The sequence below is a fragment of the Phyllobates terribilis genome, unplaced genomic scaffold (genome assembly GCF_046119375.1).
Source record: "Phyllobates terribilis strain yellow unplaced genomic scaffold, ASM4611937v1 Scaffold_1__5_contigs__length_1240528914, whole genome shotgun sequence".
NCBI classification, from domain to species: Eukaryota; Metazoa; Chordata; class Amphibia; order Anura; family Dendrobatidae; genus Phyllobates; species Phyllobates terribilis.
In genome coordinates, this window is record NW_027362761.1 from 306,763,950 (window position 1) to 306,782,424 (window position 18,475).

The 18,475-nt window shown below is 47.1% G+C and overlaps 1 protein-coding gene across 1 annotated transcript in view; it reads left to right on the forward strand.

Moving 5' to 3' along the window:
* The window catches only part of SLC5A1 (solute carrier family 5 member 1), a 133,053-nt gene that overhangs the window by 91,160 nt on the left and 23,418 nt on the right, over nt 1-18,475 (forward strand). The window contains exons 6-7 of the mRNA XM_073673998.1: nt 9,296-9,401; nt 18,355-18,435. Of these exons, the coding sequence (XP_073530099.1) occupies nt 9,296-9,401; nt 18,355-18,435 (187 nt within the window). The remainder of the gene's footprint in view (nt 1-9,295; nt 9,402-18,354; nt 18,436-18,475) is intronic.

Consider the following 18,475-nt stretch of genomic DNA (forward strand, 5'->3'; position numbering starts at 1 on the left):
CCCCCCACATCACGCTGCTGCACTTCGTGGCCAAGGCTGACGGGCGCTCATGTACTCAAATGTATTTGCATCTGAAAGACACAAATACATTTGGATATAACAAGAACCAGAGTATCCTTTCTCTCTGCAGACCACAAGGGAACCTTCAGCTGGGCCCGCATGCGGTCCGTGGGTCATGTGTTGTGCAGCCCTGATGTAGACTATGCACATAGATCGATTGGTAATACTCTCGTTCTGTGCACATAAACTGTGATGGTGATCTGCAGCCTGTTTACACTGGCCGATCGGTAAATAAACTTTCCTAGGAAGACTTAAATAATCTGCTGGTGTAAATGCCCACTCAGGTGTATGACAATCATTACACTTGATTCATGAACATATCCTTTGCGTACTTCAATCTCTGACAACATTATGTAAATCTCTTTTCCCCTTTGAAAATATCCCCTGATATTGTTAGTTTGTTACATTGGATAGATTCAGATCTTTAAAAGGCTTTGTAACTCATTCTAGAATTAAAGGGGTATTCCCATCTCCAAGATCCTATCCCAATATGTAGAATGTGTAATAATAATAATATTAGCAAATATCTCCAATTAGAAATGTAGTGTAGTTTTTCTGATTCGCTATGTCTCTTTCCCCAATGTGCAGGCATTGCAGGACCTTAGATATCCATGGTTATGACCACTAGCAACTAGCTAACTAACTGCCCTATATCAGTGGACGTAATCATGTATACCTAAGGTCCTGCAATGCCTGCACATGAGGAAAGAAACATAGCGAATCAGAAAAACTATACTACAGTCATGGCCAAAAGTATTGAGAATAAGACAAATAGTATTTTTTCCAAAGTTTACTGCTTCATTTTTTGTAATGGCAATTTGCATATACTCCTGAATGTCGAAGAGTGATCAGCTTAACAGCAATTACTGTACTTGCAAAGTCAATATTTGCCCAGAAAATGAACTTTAACCCCCAAAACGCATTTCAACATCATTGCAGTCCTGCCTTAAAAGGAGCAGCTAACATCGTTTTAGTGATTGATCCATTAACACAGGTGTGGGTGTTGATGAGGACAGGGCTGGCGATCAATCAGTCGTGATTAAGTAAGAATGACATCACTGGACACTTTAAAAGGAGGCTGGTTCTTGGTATCATTGTTTCTCTTCAGTTAACCATGGTTATCTCTAAAGAAACACGTGCAGCCATCATTGCACTGCACAAAAATGGCCTAACAGGGAAGAGTATCGCAGCTACAAAGATTGCAACTCAGTCAACAATCTATCGCATCATCAAGAACTTCAAGGAGAGAGCTTCCATTGTTGTCAAAAAGGCTCCAGGGCACCCAAGAAAGACAAGCAAGCGCCAGGACCGTATCTTAAAACTGTTTCAGCGGTGGGATCGGACTATCAGCAGTGCCGAGCTTGCTCAGGAATGGCAGCAGGCTGGTGTGAGTGCTTCTGCACGCACTGTGAGGCGGAGACTCTTTGAGCCAGGGCTGGTTTCAAGGAGGGCAGCAAAGAAGCCACTTCTCTCCAGAAAAAACATCAGGGACCGACTGATATTCTGCAAAAGGTACAGGGAGTGGACTGCTGAGGACTGGGGCAAAGTCATTTTCTCTGATGAATCCCCTTTTTGATTGTTTGGGACATCTGGAAAACAGCTTATTCGGAGAAGAAGAGGTGAGCGTTACCACCAGTCTTGTCTCATGCCAACTGTAAAGCATCCTGAAAGCATTCATGTGTGGGGTTGCTTCTCAGCCAAGGGAATCGGCTCACTCACAGTCTTGCCTAAAAACACAGCCATGAATAAAGAATGGTACCAGAATGTCCTCCAAGAGCAACTGCTCCCAACCGTCCAAGAGCAGTTTGGCGCCCCAACAATGCCTTTTCCAGCATGATGGAGCACCTTGCCATAAAGCAAAGGTGATAACTAAATGGCTCATGGAACAAAACATAGAGATTTTGGGTCCATGGCCTGGAAACTCCCCAGATCTTAATCCCATTGAGAACTTGTGGTCAATCATCAAGAGACGGGTGGACAAACAAAAACCAACAAATTCTGGCAAAATGCAAGCATTGATTATGCAAGAATGGATTGCTATCAGTCAGGATTTGGTCCAAAAGTTGATTGAGAGCATGCCAGGGAGAATTACAGAGGTCTTGAAGAAGAAGGGGCAACACTGCAAATATTGACTTGCTGCATTAACTCATTCTAACTGTCAATATAACCTATTGGTACTCATAATATGATTGCAATTATATTTCTGTATGTGATATAAACATCAGACAAACACTAATAAAAACCAGAGGCCAGCAGATCATGTGAAAATATAATTTTGGTGTCATTCTCAAAACTTTTGGCCATGACTGTACATATCTAATTAAATGTATTTTCTAATATTATTATTATTACACCTGTCACATATTGGGATAGGATCTTGGAGATGGGGATACCCCTTTAAGCATTACAATATCGGTTTTTACAATGTGATACAGGTTACAAGCCTTGCCTGAAAAATGCAATAATATATCAAAAGATGAGCTGTATCTAATATCACCATATAGCACCATTATAAACTGAGCTTGATGGTATAATATTACAAAATTATCTGGATAAGATGTCTGCATGGGCAAACACATATCAGATGAGATCTAATGGTGATAAAAAAAAGAGTAATGCATTTAGGCCAGAGTAATCATACTGCTGTACATACAGTACATTAAATGGAAATAAACTAGGGATTGCAGATCAGGAAAAGGATTTGGGTATTCTGGTTACAAGTAAACTGAGCAGCAGTACTCAATGTCAGGCAGCAGCAGCAAAAGCAAATAAGATGTTAGGGTGATAAAAATAGCAATAAAATCCTGTGATCCCAACGTATTATTACCCCTTTAAAAATTACTCGTAAGGCCTGTGAGGCAGTGACCGGGATCGTATACGAGGGACGTTATATATCCCCCAGAATGTGTACAGAGACCTATTAAATCCATTGGAGTACATTGCAGTCACAGACACAGCTGCGGCTGCAATGCAGGAATGAAGGTGAGCTATGACCTGGTCAGACTACTGGGCTAAGGCAGATTAAGTAAAACCTGGCAGGGCCTTCATTTCTTGGAGGAGGTCACAGGAGGCAGTGGGGCGGCCTCCTCCCTCCAACCCGGGTTTTCCAGTACCTCTTGCCACAGGTCCTTTAAAATCTCTGCACTAAGGATTAGTGGTGTTCTATGTTGCAACCTGTTAGGAGCACAGCATGAAAGCTCAGCAGGATTGAGTGTGGCTGAACCACCGCCTAGGAAGGCTCTGCACCTGTCAGGCTCTGAGCGGCCCGGCGTGGCCATTGTCCCCGGCAACCGTTGTTTATGGACTCATGTTAACCCGGCTGCGAACCGGAGGACTTTCTGTTTACCCGTGAGTTGCTGAATAAAAGGTGTTTATGTTGGACTTGCTTGGGTCACTGCCTCAGTTACTGCACGGTGTGAACACCGCCGCCTTACAGTTTGGTGGAGAATGCGGGCATTGTGACTGAGGCATACCCCCACCGGCAGCTGCATGACCACAATTCGGCCTGCCACCTTTCAGTTCCACGCCATGGACAAAATGGAGGAGCTGTTAAAGCAGCTGGTACTCACCCAGCAGCAGCAGATACAGTCTCAGCGGCAACAGCAGGAGCAGCACCAGAGTCTCCAACGGCAACAGCAGGAGCAATACCTGAGTCTCCAACGGCAACAGCAGGAGCAGCACCAGGATCTCCAACGGCAACAGCAGGAGCGGGAACAGCAGCACAATCAGCAGTAGCAGCTACTGTACCAGCAGCAGCAAAAAACAAATGAACTGATGCTGCAACAGATTGCTGCCCTGCGGGAAACGGCCACAACACCGATTCCGGAACGTCGAGAGGCCCGGGACAAGGTTCGCTCAGCGTTGAGGAACATGGGTCCGGAGGACGACGTGGAAGCCTTTCTGACCATCTACGAACGCACAACAGAGCGGGAAAAGCTACCAGCCAGCCAGTGGGCGGAAGTGGTGGCTCCGTTTTTGGTTGGCGATGCCCAGATAGCCTACTTCGACCTCAGTCGGGGGGACGCCCAGGACTACCAGAGGCTCAAAGGTGAGATCCTTGCCCGACTGGGGGTTAATACATACGTGAGGGCTCAGTGTGTGTTTTCGTGGGCCTATGTGGAGGCCCGACCCGCCCGGTCTCAGGCTTATGACCTCCTGCAGCTGGTAAAGAGGTGGCTCCAGCCTGAGACTTTGTCTCCAGCCCAGATGGTGGAGAGGGTGGTGGTTGACCGGCTGGTGAGGACTCTGCCAGCCGCTATCCAACGTTGGGTGGGGCAAGGGGACCCCGGCACACTCGACCAGGTGGTCAGCCTGATCGAGCGCTACTCGGCCACTCAGGACTTTATCCGGGACTCTGCCCCCTCGCGGCTGTCACGCTGATCCCTGCCAACCCAGGAGTCGGGAAAGGGGTCACATCCCTCTGCTGGGGACAGTCAGCACCGTACCCGTGCTGAAGGGGAACCTCGGAGTGAGAGTGGCAGGAGACCGATTCTCTCCCAAACTGTCATAAGACCTAACAGTACCTCCACCCTTAGGTGCTGGTGGTGTCAGGGGTCGGGACATGTGGTTGCTAATTGTCCCCTGACTACGGAACCCATGGACTGCGGATATAGCCGCCGGGTTTCAATGTATGCCCAGACCGTCTGCACAGCGAACGCCGACCCCCGGGACAGTGAACTCCAACTATGCCAAGTACTGGTTAATGGGTACCCCACGGAGGCCCTCCTGGACTCAGGGAGCCTCGTGACTCTGGTACATGGGTCGCTGGTGGCAGGAGACAACCCCATTGGACGGCCAGTCGGGGTTGTGTGTATCCATAGGGACCTCCGAGAGTACCCAACTGCGGAGGTAGTTTTGTCCACGCCATGTAGAGATATAAAACATGTGGTAGGGGTGGTAAAAACTTTTCCCTATGGGACTGTGTTGGGAAGAGACTTGCCCCTGTTCTGGACTCTGTGGAAAAACAAAATCCACTCTCGCCCAGTAAAATGTATTACAGACGCTGTACCCGACGAACCTGCCGTAGGGGTGTCCAACCTAGGGACAGAGTGTGACCCCGATAGGTTTCCCTTAGAGGTTCTGGCAGGAGAGGTCGAGGAGACCCCATCGATCCCCGAGCTGGAAGTGTCCCGGGACACGTTTGGGACGGCTCAGCTACAGGATCCCACCCTGACTCAGGCACGGGAAAGGGTGGTAGAGGTAAACGGCGTAGCCCAACAGCCAAATGCAGATACTGTATTTCCACGCATGGTAGTCATCGGTGAGTTGCTTTATAGGATATATAAGATCAGGGACGAGGTCGTGGAACAGTTGGTAGTACCTCAGTCGTACCGTCAGGTGGTTCTAGGTTTGGCACACACACACTGCTGGGTGGACACTTAGGGGTAAAAAAGACGCAAGAACGTATCTTGCAACGGTTCTTTTGGCCTGGGGTTTATGCGGAGGTCAAAAGGCACTGCGAATCATGCCCCGAATGTCAGTTGACCTCACCCACCGCAAGTTTCCGTAGCCCATTGGTACCCCTGCCAGTGATAGAGGTACATTTTGAACGGATTGCAATGGATTTGGTAGGGCCCATTGTAAAATACGCCCGTGACCACCAACATATACTGGTGGTCGTCGACTATGCCACCCGGTACCCGGAGGCTATACCACTATGCCACACCTCAGCAAAACTGATTGCACGAGAGCTGTTTGCCATGTTCTGTCGCCTTGGACTACCTAAGGAGATCCTGACGGATCAGGAGACCCCCTTTATGTCCAAAGTGACAAGGGAACTGTGCAAATTGCTAAAAATTAAACAATTGCGCACCTCGGTGTACCACCCTCAAACCGACGGGCTAGTAGAACGGTTCAATAAAACCCTCAAGTCCATGTTAAAAAAGGTGGTTTCTAAGGACGGAAGGGATTGGGACATGTTGCTACCCTATTTGATGTTCGCCGTCCGTGAGGTACCCCAGGCTTCCACAGGGTTCTCTCCCTTTGAGTTATTGTATGGCAGACACCCTAGGGGTCTGTTAGACGTAGCCAAAGAGACATGGGAACAAGAGCCAACTCCACATAGGAGTATAATTCAACACGTGTCTAGTATGCAGGATCGGATCGCGGCGGTCATGCCCATCGTAAAAGAACATCTGTTAGATGCCCAGGCAGCCCAGAGGCGCACATATCATAAAAGAGCCAGAGTCAGGTCTTTCAACAAGGGCGATCGGGTGTTAGTACTGGTACCCACAGCCTAGAGTAAGCTCATGGCCAAGTGGCAAGGGCCATATGAGATTCGAGAAAAAGTGGGGGAGGTAAATTACTGGGTGTATCAGCCCGGAAGGAGGAAACCTGAGCAGCTTTACCATGTAAACCTGCTAAAGCCTTGGAAAGATCGAGAGTGTTTAGTTACAGACGTCACTTCGGGCATATCACCAGAGAGTTCTCTACCATCAGCCAGGGAAGCGTCCAAGGGGGAGGTCAGGATAAGTGATGCCCTCACTAAACGGCAGCGACGGGAGGCTCGCTCGCTGGTGCAGCACAATACCGACGTGTTCTCAGAGCTACCAGTTAGGACTACGGTTATCCAACATGACATTGTCACCGAACCTGGGGTAAGGGTGCGTTTAAGACCGTACCGGGTACCCGAAAGCCCGGAGGCAAGCCATCACGGCTGAGGTAAAACAAATGCTTCAGTTAGGCGTCATAGAGGAATCACGGAGTGAGTGGGCTAGCCCCATCGTACTGATTCCAAAACCAGACGGATCGTTACGCTTCTGTAACGATTTCTGGAAATTGAATGAAGTGTCAAAGTTTGACCTTTATCCAATGCCCAGGGTGGACGAGCTGATTGAGAGCAGGCCCAGTACTTTACCACGCTCGATCTCACCAAGGGTTACTGGCAGGTACCTCTCACAGATTCGGCGAAGGAAAAGACTGCCTTCGTAACTCCGGAGGGTCTATATCACTATGTGGTCTTACCTTTTGGGTTACATGGGGCCCTGGCTACATTCCAGAGGTTTATGGACATAGTGCTCAAGCCTCATCAGGAGTACGCGTCTGCGTATCTAGATGATATTATCATCTTTAGCACCGACTGGCATACGCACCTATCACAGGTACAAGCGGTGCTGGATTCTCTCAGAGCCGCGGGGTTAACGGCAAACCTAAAAAAAATGTGCGATAGGGCTAGAGTAAGTCCGATATTTGGGGTATGTGATAGGCCGAGGAGCTATCAGGCCCCAAATCGATAAAGTTGAGGCCATAAAAAACTGGCCTAAACCGTCAAGTACAAAACAGGTGAGGGCGTTCCTTGGCATCTTGGCATCCTTGGGTATTACCGCCGGTTTATACCTAATTTTGCTGGGCGAACGACGGCCCTGACCGATCTCTTGAAAGGAAAAAAATCGGTAATGGTTCGGTGGAACCCTCAGGCAGAAGAAGCTTTTCAGTCCATGAAGTTAGCTCTGTGTGGACAGCCGGTCCTCATCAGCCCCAACTTCAAGGAAACCTTCATTGTACAGACAAATGCCTCGGAGGTAGGCCTAGGAGCGGTATTGTCACAAAAAGTGAATGGTGAAGAGCACCCGGTCACCTACTTCAGTAGAAAACTTGTCCCGGCAGAGAAAAACTATAGCGTGGTAGAGAAGGAGTGTTTGGCTATTAAGTGGGCCTTGGAATCACTACGTTATTATTTACTCGGGCGTCAGTTCCGCTTGGTGACGGACCACTCACCCTTGGTATGGATGAGGAATGCCAAGGAGAGGAATGCGCGAGTCACCAGGTGGTTCCTGTCACTGCAAAATTTCAGTTTCTCTGTAGAACATCGCCCTGGGAAGTTGCAAGCAAGCGCGGATGCCCTGTCGCGGGCACCCTGTATGGTGGCAAATGTTCAACCCCACAAGTTTGAACAGAGGGGGGGGGATATGTGAGGCAGTGACCGGGATCGTATACGAGGGACGTTATATATCCCCCAGAATGTGTACAGAGACCTATTAAATCCATTGGAGTGCATTGCAGTCACAGACACAGCTGCGGCTGCAATGCAGGAATAAAGGTGAGCAATGACCTGGTCAGACTACCTGGCTAAGGCAGATTAAGTAAAACCTGGCAGGGCCTTCATTTCTTGGAGGAGGTCACAGGAGGCAGTGGGGCGGCCTCCTCCCTCCAACCCGGGTTTTCCAGTGGCTCTTGCCACAGGTCCTTTAAAATCCCTACACTAAGGATTAGTGGTGTTCTATGTTGGAACCTGCTAGGAGCATAGCAGGAAAGCTCAGCAGGATTGAGTGTGGCTGAACCACCGCCTAGGAAGGCTCTGCACCTGTCAGGCTCTGAGCGGCCTGGCGTGGCCGTTGTCCCTGGCAACCATTGTTTATGGACTCATGTTAACCCGGCTGCGAACCGGAGGACTTTCTGTTTACCCGTGAGTTGCTGAATAAAAGCTGTTTATGTTGGACTTGCTTGGGTCACTGCCTCAGTTACTGCACGGTGTGAACACCGCCGCCTTACAGGCCATATCTACAATATGGTATTCAGTTTTGGCACCACATTTTTAAAAGAATATTGGGAAGTTAGAGTCAGTTCACAGGGGGTCAACTAGATCATTACATGGAATAAAAGGCCTCTCATATGATGAGAGGTTGTAAGAGTTGGGCTTGTTTAGCTTAGAAAAAACATGAGAGGAGATCTAATTTATAAGTATAAATACATGTGTGGTCAATACTAAGGACTCGCACATGATTTTTTTCCTTCCATATGACCTTACAAAGGACCAGGGGACATGTGGCAGAATGGTGATTCCAGCAGCTACAGTAAATAGGAAAGGGTTCTTTACAGTTAGAGCAGTCAGACTGTGGAATGCCGGCCACAAGAGGTAGTAATACTATAACAGCATTTAAAAAATTGGCTGGATTCTTTTCTCACAACAAATGGCATTGTGGGTTATAAATAATCTAGCGAAAGATAATGTATAACTGGTGAAGAAAGGTTGAACTTGATGAACCTATGTATTTTTTCAACCTAAATAACTATGTAACTATATAACCATTTGTGTCAATTTCAAACCATTCAGGCTGAAAATAAATAACAATAGAAGACTGGAGCTTTCTCATACATTACCTCCAGCCAGAATATCTCATAAATATTGTACCCACACTGATAGAATAATTGCTTATTCGTGTTAAAAACTCTTTGGTACTTTCCACTCTTACAACATTTATAAAAATTCTCCCATACTACTATCTTCTTTTTTTAGGCGGACATGTTCTCTGGAGCCATTTTCATCCAACAAGCTATGAGGATCAATATCTATATAGCTATCGTGATGCTGCTGCTGATCACTGCATTGTACACTGTTACTGGTAGGTAAGCTGTAGTTGGCATTGCAGGTGGAGAATTCACACCTCTGCTCCATTTAACATGGGCCTGTTTTCCCAGTGATCAAACCCCCCATTGATCAGTAAGTTATTCCTAATCAATATGACAACTTTCAGCTCTGAGAAAACCCTATCAAATACATGAGACATTCCCTTCAATATCCAGTGTGGGTCAATAACATCTGTTGAAACTAACTAAAATATTGGAAATTGTTGTTTTCATATAAGTATATGAATCTACACCTGTTATAAGTAGTGTTGAGCATTCCAATACTGTAATATCGGGTATCGGCCGATATTCGCGGTATCGGAATTCCGATACTTAATTCCGATACTTTTACAATATCGGATACCGGAATCGGAAGTTCCCATAATGCCTGCGCTCTGCAGTGTCTGTGAAGGATGACAAGTTGGATGGCAGCGCGATCCAGCCTGTCATCAGAATGCCATCCCAGCGGGGGAGAATTCTCCTGATTGTTTAAAAGCCGGCGCGCGGTATAAAGCCGCCGGCTTTTAAACAATCACACAGCCCCATACTGCTTCCCCGCAGCCTCCCACCCCGATCCTCCGCTCCCCTCGCCACCTCCCATCCCGATCGTAAGTTAGGACCGGGCGGGGAGCGCAGCTCCAAGGAGCGGGGAGTGAAGGACCCGGGCGGGGAAGCCGGCAGTGAAAAGACTTCACCGCCGGCTTTCCCGTTCTGTGCTGCGCTTTCCCGCCGGTTATTTCAAATGAACAGCTGAGGTATCAGGTGATGCCGATCAGCTGTTCATTTGAAGTCGCCGCGTTGCCCTCAGAGGGTTCATGTGAGTTCATGCTTGACTGCATGAACTCACATGAACTTTCCCACGGCCGCACAGGTCAGCCTCACCTCCCAGACCCGTCATGATTAGTGTGTGTGCGGGGTGTGTGCGCGATGTTTGTGCGGGTGTGCGCGGTGTCTGTGCGATGTGTGCGGGTGTGTGCGGGTGTGTGCGGTGTGTGTGCGTGCAGGCAGACATAGGCCGATGTGACACTACTACTCCCATCGGCCTATGTCTGTCCCCCGTCCACTCCTGCCAGCAGGATCAGCTCGATGGGAGCAGTAGTTCCCATCAGACTGATCCTGCTATATAAATTGCCCTACTGTGTCCCCAATAAATGTTAAATACATGTCATTGGTGGCCAGTGGTTACCTAAAAGAAATTAGTTCATACATTACCTGTCCCCGCCGATCGCCACCTAAAATAAAGTAAAAAATAAAAAACTACACCTATACTCACCAAGACACCTAATTCCCCGAAGCCATCGATCTCCTGTAATAAAATATAAAATAATAAACCACAACCTTATCCTTACCCCTCCGTAGCAGTCCACGAGTGTCCCACGAAGATCTCCAGTTCAGAGCAGCCACATAGAATGTGACCGCTCTGAACCGCTGCCGCCGCTAGAATGACGGGGCCGTAAGGGTTCACCAGAGTTAAGGCAGCGGTGCTCCGGTTAGCTGCTTTACGGCCCTGCTGTATCGTGAGAAATTCCCACGGTACAGCACTGCCGTAAACGAGGTCTCCGGAGCTGCGCTGACTGAATGCACTCCGGTGACCTCAGTCAGGGGCTCCCGCTGCCGGGAGCGGACGTGTTCCCGGCAGCGTGAGCTTACAGCAGCCATGCACAGCTGTCACCATCTCCAGATGTGACAGCTGTGCATGGGAGATCAGCGCAGGAACGTGGACAGGTAACTATTATTTTTAGTAAACTAAGAATTAAATAAAATTGTGTGTTTTATTTCAAATAAATTATTTTTTTCTGGGTGTAGTGTGTTTTTTCTTTTTAACACTTTGTAGGTTAGGAATGGGGGTGTCTTATAGACGCCCATCATTACTAACCTGGGCTTCATGGCAGCTGGCGCTGACATGAACCCCACCACTATTACCCCCTGCCACCGCACCAGGGCAGCGTGGAAGAGCGAGGCTAAGTGCCAGAGTTGGCGCATCCTATGGATGCGCCATTTCTGGGGCGGCTGACGACTGGTGTTTCTAGCCTGGGAGGGGGCCAATATTCATGGCACCCTTCCTGGGCTATTAATATCAGCCCCCAGCTGTCTGCCTAGCCTTTGCTAGCTATTAAAATAGGGGGGACCCCACGTCATTTTTTTGGGGGGGGTCCCCCATTTTAATAGCTAGTAAAGGCTAGGTATTCAGCTGGGGGCTGATATTAGTAGCCTGGGAAGCTCCGTGGGTTTTACCCCCTTCCCAGGCTTCAAACATCTGCCCCAGCCGTCTGCTTAACCTCCGCTAGAGACTAAAATTATGGGGGATCCAACGCTATTTTTTTTTAAAATAAATCCATTATTTTAACACTAAATGACATTTGAGGAGTTAATAAAGATGCAGTCCCTAAATTATTATTTATTTTTTAATTAATTTTTCCCAAAACTTTTGACGTGGGCTTCGCCATATTTTTGTATGCCAGCCAGGTACAGCATCCAGCTTCTATGAACGCGCCATTTTCCGGGGCGGCTGCGGACTGCAATTTTCAGCGGGGGGCAGAAAGCTTGGGCCTCCCTGCGCTGCAGATTCCATCCCCCAGCTGCCTAGTTGTACCTGGCTGGACACAAAAATAGGGAGAAGCTCCACGTTTTTTTTTTTTAATTATTTCATGAAATTCATGGAATAATTAAGAAAAAAAGGGCTTCCCTATATTGTTGTGTCCGGCCAGGTACAAATAGGCAGCTGGTGGTTGGGGGCAGCCCGTTCCTGCCTGCTGTACCTGGCTGGACCCAAATATAGTGCAAAGCCCCACGTCAATTTTTTTTTAATTATTTCAGGAAATTCATGAAATAATTAAAAAAAAATTATGTGGGGCTTCGCCCTATATTTGTGTCCAGTCAGGTACAGCAGGCAGGAACGGGCTGCCCCCAACCACCAGCTGCCTATTTGTACCTAGCCGGACACAATATAGGGAAGCCCTTTTTTTCTTAATTATTCCATGAATTTCATGAAATAATTTTAAAAAAAAATACGTGGGGCTTCGCCCTATTTTTGTGTCCAGCCAGGTACAACAAGGCAGCTGGGGGCTGGAATCCGCAGCGCAGGGAGGCCCAAGCTTTCTGGGCCCCACCCGCTGCAAATTGCAGTCCGCAGCCGCCCCGGAAAATGGCGCGTTCATAGAAGCGCCATCTTCTGGCGCTGTACCCAACTCATCCAGGGCCCTGGTGCGGTGGCTCACTGGGTAATAAAGGGGTTAAGGCCAGCTTGGCATTATCAGCTGGCCCTAAGCCCGAAATTTATGGGGTCACGCCAATATTAGACATGACCACCATGAATTTCTAGTAAAGTATTTAAAAAAAACACAAACACCCAGAAAAAAGTCCTTTAATTGAAATAAAGACACAATTCTTTATTGTTCTAAATTAAACCATACTTACAGTCACGCCCATTCCAGCTGAAGCCAACGATCTCCTGCAATAAAAGTAAAATAATAAAGCAACCTCATCCTTACCTTTCCATGGTTCCCAGGACAGCTTCAGCTCTGCTACATCGAGATGACAGGCTGGACCGCAGCAGAACGCTGCCATCCAGCCTGTCATCCCGCAGACACTGAGAAGCGCAGGCATACTTCCACTCCTCAGTGTCTGGCTGTGACGTCATCCAGATGAGCCGAGGTCATGTCCAATGAACTCAGCTCACCTCATGCACGTCACTGACAGCATGGGAAAATTCTCCTGCACTCAGCGCTTCAGCGTGAGAATTTTCCCACGCTGTCAGTGACGTGCATGAGGTGCGCCGAGTTCATTGGACATGACCTCACCTCATGCACGTCACTGACAGCGTGGGAAAATTCTCACGCTGAAGCGCTGAGTGCAGGAGAATTCTCCCACGCTGTCAGTGACGTACATGAGGTGAGCCGAGTTCATTGTCGGCTCATCTGGATGCCGTCACAGCCAGACACTGAGGAGTGGAAGTATGCCTGCGCTTCTCAGTGTCTGCGGGATGACAGGCTGGATGGCAGCGTTCTGCTGCGGTCCAGCCTGTCATCTCGATGTAGCAGAGCTGGAGCCGTCGTGGGAGCCATGGAAAGGTAAGGATGAGGTTGCTTTATTATTTTTCTTTTATTGCAGGAGATCGTTGGCTTCAGCTGGAATGGGCGTGATGGTAAGTATGGTTTAATTTAGAACAATAAAGAATTGTGTGTTTATTTCAATTAAAGGACTTTTTTCTGGGTGTTTGTGTTTTTTTTAAATACTTTACTAGAAATTCATGGTGGTCATGTCTAATATTGGCGTGACCCCATGAATTTCGGGCTTAGGGCCAGCTGATAATGCCAAGCTGGCCTTAACCCCTTTATTACCCAGTGAGCCACCGCACCAGGGCCCTGGATGAGTTGGGTACAGCGCCAGAAAATGGCGCTTCTATGAACGCGCCATTTTCCGGGGCGGCTGCGGACTGCAATTTGCAGCGGGTGGGGCCCAGAAAGCTTGGGCCTCCCTGCGCTGCAGATTCCAGCCCCCAGCTGCCTAGTTGTACCTGGCTGGACACAAAAATAGGGCGAAGCTCCACGTTTTTTTTTTTTAAATTCATGAAATTCATGGAATAATTAAGAAAAAAAGGGCTTCCCTATATTGTTGTGTCCGGCTAGGTACAAATAGGCAGCTGGTGGTTGGGGGCAGCCCGTTCCTGCCTGCTGTACCTGACTGGACACAAATATAGGGCGAAGCCCCACATCAATTTTTTTTAATTATTTCATGAATTTCCTGAAATGATTTAAAAAAAATTGACGTGGGGCTTCGCACTATATTTGTGTCCAGCCAGGTACAGCAGGCAGGAACGGGCTGCCCCCAACCACCAGCTGCCTATTTGTACCTGGTTGGACACAACAATATAGGGAAGCCCTTTTTTTCTTAATTATTTCATGAATTTCATGAAATAATTAAAAAAAAAAAATACGTGAAGCTTCTCCCTATTTTTGTGTCCAGCCAGGTACAACTAGGCAGCTGGGGGATGGAATCTGCAGCGCAGGGAGGCCCAAGCTTTCTGCCCCCCCCCCCCCCGCTGAAAATTGCAGTCCTCAGCCACCCCGGAAAATGGCGCGTTCATAGAAGCTGGATGCTGTACCTGGCTGGCATACAAAAATATGGCGAAGCCCACGTCAAAAGTTTTGGGAAAAATTAATTAAAAAATAAATAATAATTTAGGGACTGCATCTTTATTAACTCCTCAAATGTCATTTAGTGTTAAAATAAAGGATTTATTTTAAAAAAAATTGACGTGGGGCTTCGCCCTATATTTGTGTCCAGCCAGGTACAGCAGGCAGGAACAGGCTGCCCCCAACCACCAGCTGCCTATTTGTACCTGGCCGGACACCACAATATAGGGAAGCCCTTTTTTAAAAAAATTATTTCATGAAATAATTAAAAAAAAATTGACGTGGGGCTTCGCACTATATTTGTGTCCAGCCAGGTACAGCAGGCAGGAATGGGCTGCCCCCAACCACCAGCTGCCTATTTGTACCTGGTTGGACACAACAATATAGGGAAGCCCTTTTTTTCTTAATTATTCCATGAATTTCATGAAATAATTTAAAAAAAAAATGCGTGGGGCTTCGCCCTATTTTTGTGCCCAGCCAGATACAACTAGGCAACTGGGGGCTGGAATCCGCAGCGCAGGGAGACCCAAGCTTTCTGGGCCACCCCCGCTGCAAATTGCAGTCCGCAGCCGCCCCAGAAAATGGCGCGTTCATAGAAGCGCCATCTTCTGGCGCTGTACCCAACTCATCCAGGGCCCTGATGCGGTGGCTCACTGGGTAATAAAGGGGTTAAGGCCAGCTTGGCATTATCAGCTGGCCCTAAGCCCGAAATTCATGGGGTCACGCCAATATTAGACATGACCACCATGAATTTCTAGTAAAATATTTAAAAAAGCACAACACCCAGAATAAAGTCCTTTAATTGAAATAAACACACAATTCTTTATTGTTCTACATTAAACCATACTTACCATCACGCCCATTCCAGCTGAAGCCAACGATCTCCTGCAATAAAAGTAAAATAATAAAGCAACATCATCCTTACCTTTCCATGGCTCCCACGACAGCTTCAGCTCTGCTACATCGAGATGACAGGCTGGACAGCAGCAGAACGCTGCCATCCATCCTGTCATCCCGCAGACACTGAGAAGCGCAGGCATACTTCCACTCCTCAGTGTCTGGCTGTGACGGCATCCAGATGAGCCGAGGTCATGTCCAATGAACTCAACTCACCTCATGTACGTCACTGACAGCGTGGGAAAATTCTCCTGCACTCAGCACTTCAGCGTGAGAATTTTCCCACGCTGTCAGTGACGTGCATGAGGTGAGCTGAGTTCATTGGACATGACCTCACCTCATGTATGTCACTGACAGCGTGGGAGAATTCTCACGCTGAAGCGCTGAGTGCAGGAGAATTTTCCCACGCTGTCAGTGACGTGCATGAGGTGAGCTGAGTTCATTGGACATGAACTCGGCTCATCTGGATGACGTCACAGAGAGACACTGAGGAGCGCAAGCATGCCTGCGCTTCTCAGTGTCTGCGGGATGACAGGCTGGATGGCAGCGTTCTGCTGCGGTCCAGCCTGTCATCTCGATGTAGCAGAGCTGAAGCTGTCGTGGGAACCATGGAAAGGTAAGGATGAGGTTGCTTTATTATTTTACTTTTATTGCAGGAGATCGTTGGCTTCAGCTGGAATGGGCGTGATGGTAAGTATGGTTTAATTTAGAACAATAAAGAATTGTGTCTTTATTTCAATTAAAGGACTTTATTCTGGGTGTTTGTGTTTTCTTTTAACTTTGACTATGGGGTTAGTAATGGGGGTGTCTTATAGACGCCTCTCCATTACTAACCTGGGCTTGATGTCAGCTGGCATTATAAGCTGACATCAACCCCAACCCTATTACCCCCTGCCACCGCACCAGGGCAGCGTGGAAGAGCGAGGCTAAGTGCCAGAATTGGCGCATCCTATGGATGCGCCATTTCTGGGGCGGCTGATGGCTGGTGTTTCTAGCCTGGGAGGGGGCCAATATTCATGGCTCCCTTCCTGGGCTATTAATATCAGCCCCCAGCTGTCTGCCTAGCCTTTGCTAGCTATTAAATTAGGGGGGACCCCACGTCATTTTTTTGGGGGGGGTTCCCCCATTTTAATAGCTAGTAAAGGCTAGGTATTCAGCTGGGGGCTGATATTAGTAGCCTGGGAAGCTCCGTGGGTATTACCCCCTTCCCAGGCTTCAAACATTTGCCCCAGCTGTCTGCTTAACCTCCGCTAGAGCCTAAAATTAAGGGGAACCCCACGCCAATTTTTTTTAAATAAATCCTTTATTTTAACACTAAATGACAAGTACAGTAAGCAACACTGTCACTGTACTTCATATATATGTGACTGACATGTTTCTATCTATCTAATCTATGTGTGATTCTCTATTCTTTCTATTCTAAATTGTCGGGTACAGATGCTGAATTGCCGGCCGGCTTTCTTAAAGAGACAGTGCATGAAAACACTATTATTTTTTTAAATAAATCCTTTACACTAAATGACAAGTACAGTAAGCAACACTGTCACTGTACTTCTTATATATGTGGCTGACATGTTTCTATCTATCTAATCTATGTGTGAAGCTCTATTCTGTCTGTTATAAATTGTCGGGTACCGCTGCTGAATTGCCGGCCGGCTTTTTTAAAGAGACGGTGCACGAAAACACTAATATTTTTTTTAATAAATCCTTTACACTAAATGACAAGTACAGTAAGCAACACTGTCACAGTACTTCATATATATGTGACTGACATGTTTCTATCTATCTAATCTATGTGTGAAGCTCTATTCTTTCTGCTGTAAATTGTCGGGTACCGGTGAATGCCGCTGATGAATTGCCGGCTTTTCATGTCATTCTACATTATTCTTAGTTGTTTTACTTCATGTAGATTTAACCTACAAGGAAAGAAAGGGTTTATTTTCATTCCGATATTTGTGTCCCATTGACTTGCATTGGTTTCCGGTATCGGAATCGGCGATATCCGATACTTTTTGGGTATCGGCCCGATCCAATCCGATACGATATTTCCTGATATCGGAAGGTATCGCTCAACACTAGTTATAAGTATTAGAACTGATAAGAGAAGAGTACTAAACTATTCCACCGAAAGTTATTCAGACATCAGTGATTTTCTCGTATGAGAATATTAATCCTAGCCGCATTAGGGCTTCTTTTCCCTATCAGAGTTTCCACAGTTTAGTTGTGTGTCAGCTTTTGCCATGAAAGTTTGGTCGGAGTTTCATCAGTTTTTCTCAGATGAAAAAGCTGATGGGGGTTTCTCAACATTTTCATGTTAACGAGTTCATGAAAAACAGACAGCATACAAATGGCATCCGAGTTCTGTCCAATTTTTTTTTCATGGTCCTATAGGCTTGCCTTGATGAGCTTGATCTAAGACTCGGATCAAAGTTTGACAAGTCTCCATAATTTTGTTCAGACCACTCAGTCAGCAAAAACAGCTGTACATGTGAACAGCTCTATAGACTGTAATACGTATGAGTTAAAACCATGAAAAACATGGATCGGAAAAACTAATGTCTGAATGAGACCTAAGGCTGAGTTCACATTGTTCATTTGTTATGTTTCAGCATAAGAGCAGAAAAGATAAATTGATGGTGTTCTCTTCATTTCCATCTGCCCCATTAAATTCGATAAAACCATTGCATAATGGACACCAGCAGTGCTCAACAAAACCTACTGACTTATAATTGGGTCGGTCGAGTTCCGTCATGATGCCTTTAACAGAAACAATAGCCCTCCATGATGTGTTATTCTTACCTTGAAATCAGACAAAACCTGCGACTGAGAATCCTGACAGATCCTTCAACGCAGATGTGAACAGAGCCTTAGCTGCATATTTTTGTTGATTTGCTGACTGTTCCTATTTGTTGTCTAGGTGGCCTGGCTGCTGTCATTTACACAGATACTCTGCAAACCATCATCATGCTCGTAGGATCATTCATACTTTTGGGCTTTGGTGAGTGAGCTAAAATCACCTTACTTAACAAGTACAGCTA